General features: G+C 44.0%; 1 protein-coding gene across 4 annotated transcripts in view; it reads left to right on the forward strand.

Annotated features, from left to right (window-relative positions):
- Window positions 1-4,842, forward strand: part of PIK3R1 (phosphoinositide-3-kinase regulatory subunit 1) — an 86,916-nt gene extending 82,074 nt beyond the window's left edge. For all 4 annotated transcript variants that reach the window (XM_030844649.2, XM_030844655.3, XM_030844687.2 and 1 more), the window contains one exon: window positions 580-4,842. In XM_030844649.2, coding sequence (XP_030700509.1) covers window positions 580-769 — 190 coding nt within the window. In that variant the 3' untranslated portion in view covers window positions 770-4,842. The remainder of the gene's footprint in view (window positions 1-579) is intronic.
- The last annotated feature ends 1,158 nt before the right edge of the window (window positions 4,843-6,000 follow it).

Below are 6,000 nucleotides of genomic sequence, written 5' to 3' on the forward strand. Positions count from 1 at the left end.
ATGAATGTCCTCTAGGAGAGAAAGGGTCTCTGCGTATTTTATAGCCCATCACCTCCCTCCATTTAAGCAGAGAAATATTGCTACAGGAAAGAAATGAGACCTTTGAGTGAGGGCAAGGGAATAGGAGAATAGATGGAGAGGTATGTGGACAATTCCAGGCCTGCCTGAAAGGAGGAATCCTGTTAATAATTGTAATGGTACCACTCTGGTTGGGCGGCAGCGCTCATAGGAACGGCTAAAGTCACCACCCGTTGCCTGCTCACCGCACTCTAGGCATCCAGCAAGCCCCTTCCGTACACCGCCTCATTTCTCAAAGCTCCCCTCTTACAGACAGATGACTACTGTCTCCCTTTTAATCCATGCTAAAGATGGCAACCCAGTGGCTCAGTGAAGCTGGGTTACCTCCCGAAGTTACTCAGCCAGTAAGTGACAAGGGACAACTCCACGAGTCTAGGGCTCCCCCAGGACTGGTCTCCAGGTGGAGGCTGCCTGCATCGGGGCTTTTCACGATGCTTTTACCCAAAACGCCTCATCCTGGCCCAGCTCACCCAGGCCCTTGTGCTCTCTCTCCATGTGCAGGGTGGACGGTGAGGTCAAGCACTGCGTCATCAACAAGACGGCCACGGGCTACGGCTTCGCCGAGCCCTACAACCTGTACAGCTCCCTGAAGGAACTGGTGCTCCACTACCAACACACGTCCCTCGTGCAGCACAACGATTCCCTCAACGTCACGCTAGCCTACCCGGTGTACGCGCAGCAGCGGCGATGAAGGGCCGCCCTCCCGCCTGCTTCTCACCTTCAGCTCCCCGAGGCCTCCAGCAAGCACAGGGCTCCCCTGCAGCCCGACCTGGGAACTGAGCTGCGGACACCCAGCCGCCCGTCTTCAGAGGTGACTCGAGCTTTCGATCACACGGCAGTAGGGGAAGACACATAACGCGGCGGGCTCGCACTGGGCGACGACCACCGTTCCTCGTCTGGAGTGCTTAATTAGCCTTCCTTCCTTTCCTCTTCCTTTCTTTTTGGTTTTGTTTTTTGGATTAATTTAAAGTCACAACCACACACGACACCAAGAGAAGAAATGCAAAAATCTCTGCGTGCAGGGACAAAGAGGCCTTTAACCATGGTGCTTGTTCGTGCTTTCAGAAGCTTTACCAGCTCAAGAGTTGGGACCTTGGAGACCGGAGCGGGGACGGGCTGACGAGCCCTGGCCTGGGGTCGCTCAGTCCAGCCTGGGTGTTGCCGTGCACGGTGGCCCCAGACACATCGCACTGTGGATTATTTCATTTTCTAACGAAATGAACCGATATGTAGCAGAAAGGCACTTCCGCTCACAGGGGACACTTTGGGGAACGTCCGCTCACGTACGTTCAGAGGAAATTCTGTTGTAGCAAAGTGCCAGAAAGTGTTTCATTAAAACTCTACAAACCAAGAAAACCCACCAACAGAAAAATGGAGCTTGGAAACTAGGACTTCAAAATGACTTTTAGTATATAAAATATGTACATAATATTGAATGACTAACTATCAAATAGATGGATTTGTATCAATACCAAATAGCTTCTGTTTTGTTGTGCTGAAGGCTAAATTCACAGTGCTATGCAATTCTTAATTTTCATCGTTGTTACCTGTTTTAAACGTACCTTCAGAATAAGCTTCCCCTGCCCCAGTTTTTGTTGCTTGAAAACACTGTCCCAATTTTTGTTGCTTGAAAACACTGTCCCTGATTTTTTTTTTTGTTAATATTCATTTTGTTACTCGTTACCTTTTTTTTAAAAAAGAAGAAATGTACAGGATGCCAGTTTAAAAAAAAAATGGCTTCAGATTTAAAACTATGAAATATTTTACAGTTTTTCTTGTACAGAGTACTTGGCTGTTAGCCCAAGGTTAAAAAGTTCATAACAGATTTTTTTGGACTAAATGTTTTGTTGGGCAGTGCCTGATAAGCTTCAAAGCTGCTTTATTCAATAAAAAAAGAGAAAGATATATGAATATGACAAAGTATGGCTGAGTTCAACAATGTTGTTTCAAGACTTAAGATACGGTACCTGGCAATGTTTGTTTCATAAAGAATTGTGAACTTCTTGAATCTAGGGAGGGGAATGTAGCAAAGGGATGTACAGGTGGGGGGGAGGGTGGCAGGATGGCATGCACTTTCTCTTTCTTGTGATTACAGAGAAGTGGATCACTGCAAAGTGAAGTCTTTTCCCACTTTGATCTGCTACTTACTATACCCTCATGACAAATACAAACCTATGGGAATGCTAGGCCTTAGGAAGGCAGGCAGGCAGGGTCCTGGAGCAGTGTTCACCCTTGTTGGAAACACCCATTTTAAAGTAAAGTATCATTGCTGCATTTAGAAAACCTGTCTCTCTTTCACATTAGACTACCCGTTAACAACCAGCCAACATCCACTGTAGAAAAAGCATGATCTGAAAAGATATTTTTATCTGGATATCTGCTATTTTCCTAGCTTTCCACTCAACTTAGATCAGAAAGCAAATAGACGTGGTCATAATCGTTCCTGCCCCGATTGTGGGGAGCTTGTTCAAGTCATGGCCATTGTAGGAATCATAGTACCAGTCCTCATTCACCCAAATAATTGTATGTGTTACACTTCACCGTGGGGAAAAGGAAGGGCTTGTTAGAGTATTCTTGCCAACTGAAGGCGACAGCAAGAGATCTCTCTCCCCAATTTACATATGCAAAAGCCTTTGGGTTCAGTGGGAACTGTACCTGTGTTGGGAGGAATAATGGGGAGATTAAAATGGAATCTTAACAACTTCAGTTTTCCTTTCCTATTTAGATTCACCACAGCTTTATTTCTCTTTCCTTCAAATACTGGGGGGAAGGGGGTTTTGTTTTGTTCTTTCTTTAATGTTCCTTTTAAAATTCTTTTGAAAGAATCAGTCTAGTGGCTGACTCAGTCAGCTGTAGAATGTATTTTTTTTTTCCTTTTTACATGAAGCTACTCATATCAATAGCAATAGTCAGTCTTACAGCCAGACTGTCAGCCCTCAAACTTGACTGTACTGACCTGACCATCTCCCTCACATCTCCAGACAATTGACGATTCCCCTGGTTTTGTTCTCTGAGTGTCTCCTTTACAACTATCCTTCCATGTCATACAGAAGCCCAACCATTAGTTAATAGTAGTTTATCAACTAGGTTTGGTGGTTTTTTTAGTAGCACATCTGTGTATGCTATTAAGGAACTTTGATTTCTAAAATATAAGATCCGAGATGGAATATTGCATTAAAAAGCTACCATTCTGTCCACGTTTTTGCTTCACCACTTCACAAGATGGCATGGTATTTAGGCACTTGCCTTATTTCTGCCTCTCACGAGCAGAAATGCAGTAGGTTTTTCTTTGACCAGCAAAGGCAGGATTCATTGTTTCCTGTCACCGTGAGTCACAACTTACCTATGATGCTACGCCTGTGCCCAGTACCCTTCTGCCAGCGTGTGGCATGCCATCACATCTGTCCTTGTAGATGTTTGACCAGCAGGGCTCTGAGTCCAATCATTCATCTCCTAACCACACTGAGCAGCTTATGATTAGGGATGGAGACAGCAGAGGCCCTCCTGATACATGCTTACATCCACGCATTGATTTTCCCCACCCAGCGCAGCATCCTGAAGATACGAACCAGAAGCTAAGCTGAAGAGAGGCTGTGATGGGGCTTTAGAATTGGGAGCATTGGGATCTGATATAATACATGAGGGAAAAATCATAACCACGTTGAAAAGGCAAAAAGCCTGCGTCTGCAACACCGGACGACTTCACGGCCCTCGATATATGTATATATGTATATGTGCATGGACTGTGTTTCCAGTACACCTTTCAGCCAAAACAGATCCACAGTCGTTGAGTTCAAGTACATAACAAGCCAGTGTCTAGTACAATTCTTGTATGTGTGTATGGGGTTTTTTTTTTCCTTTGAAGTTGCTTTGTTTTGTCTTACAAAGGTGAAAAGTGTTTGCAAGTGAAGTGAGAAGAAGTTCATAATTCTTTGGCTTGTTTCTGTTGTTTAAAAGTTACTCCTCTCGGGTAGCTGGTCTACGTGACTCGCTGAACTCGGAAATCCTCGTTTTCGGTGTGTCAAGCCAAAATGTGTTCATGTGAGCCGTCACTGTGGGGAACCAATTGCTTTGTCATATAGCTGGTTATGAGCTAGTAACGTGTTTGGGAAGTCCTACTGATGTTCCTTTTTGGGAGAAAAATTCTGCTGGTTCTAACAACTGTACTTTTGCTATGCATGGTATCCAAGTCAGTTGGAGAGCAGACCCTGAAATTGGAGTTCAGGGTCATTTAAGAAAGGGGCAGTTTATAGCATAATGCCTCACATGGGACAAAGTTCTGAAATGCCAAATTCTTATTTTTTAGAAATCTAGGTATATAAGTTACTAGTATAAATTACTAGTATTATGAACGAAATTGGGTTCATTGGAAACACTAACCGACCTCACCTGGAACTTGTCACCGTGAGAGAGCGTGAGCTGCCCAGGGTGCTGCTATTTAAAAACAGAAGAAAAAAAGGCAAAACAAACAAAAAAATCTCATTTATATGTGTGTATTTTTTAAAGCTACGATCTCTTCGACGTTTTTACAAATCTGTTTCTATGACATTGTTAAAGTAAAGTTGGTCTTTTGACGAGAGGGAGGATGTCATGGTCAGTTGTAATTTTGCCTTTACAAGGCACCTGGGGCGGGGGGCGGGGGGACTGTGCCTCCTTGACATTTGTTCAAGCTATAGATTCAATGGAGCTATGTCTTGTTGTTTTAAGTTGCTTTAATGCATTGTATTAGGTCTTCAAACAGAATAAAGTTTGTTTTGAAACTTAGGTTATGGTTTGAGATTTCAGTGATCACCGAAGACATATGTTCTCTTGCTCTTTCGGTTAATAATGTTGCTTCTCCTGGAGTCTCCCACCCACCCCCTTTCACTGTCATTACATTATCTCATTTTTGTCAAGCGAGAAGAACACATGAATGATGGCTCAGTGTCATTTACATCGGTTCACTATATCCTTAATGATGAAAAGAAGTAGCTCTAGGTGATGTCATTGCAAGGCATGTTCTTGGTCCAAAAAAAATGTGATCTCTACTGTCCCTCAATCCCTCCCCTTCACCATCCAACCCCAAACCTTCAGAATGGTTCTCTACAAACTATCGTTAGTGAAGGTATCTGGCTTTGTCTCTCTGTTCTACAGGCTGCGTCTTTGAAACAGGCACAGTGCAGGGACACTGTGAGGCACTGTGCAGCAGGCAGAGGTGTGACATGGGGTTCTAGACAGGGAACAAAGATGCTGGTTTCACACTCTAGTATCTAGTCAATATATGCAAACCATTCTTAATCTAAAATAACTTTCCCCACTTGTTTTGATTGCTGAATGAATTTATAATGAGGCCACTTTGCACGTACACGGCACTCAACACCTAAGCACAGTGAGGGTCCTAGACATGGAGGCATGGTCTAGTGATGGCGATGAGAGGGGCACATAAGTAATTACAGTCATGGCAACAATGACTAATATACTGTGTAGAGGAGTAACTCTTGAGATTCATTTCCTGCTTTTCCCCTGCTCTGTTCTGTATCCCAGAGAACTATATACTCAGGGTCTCTTGCCCTCTGGCTTCTAGGCAGTGAATCTCCCCTGTGGCGCCAGTTCCTGCCAGAAAGACTCTTTGGAATCTGAGCAGCCCTACTATGCTCCTCTCTCCCTCTCTGTTCCTCTGGCAACAGTGCCTCCTCCCATTTTTATTCTAAGCCAAGGGGTAGTTGCAGCTTTCTGTTGTTGCTAAACCTCTGGTTTCTCTCACCACCCCCAGTTTGGTTTCTGAGTCCTTCCATCACCTGAGTAACCAATCCTCTTTATTCAGGTCTTTCTTTAAGAGCTAGAGTCATTTCTTTTTTCCTGACTGGTCTCTGATTGCTAGACCAAGTGATTATTGTTCATTTAAACTCTTTGTATGTGTTATCTGATTTAATCCTTCCACAA

The sequence above is a fragment of the Globicephala melas genome, chromosome 3 (genome assembly GCF_963455315.2).
Source record: "Globicephala melas chromosome 3, mGloMel1.2, whole genome shotgun sequence".
Lineage (NCBI taxonomy): Eukaryota > Metazoa > Chordata > Mammalia > Artiodactyla > Delphinidae > Globicephala > Globicephala melas.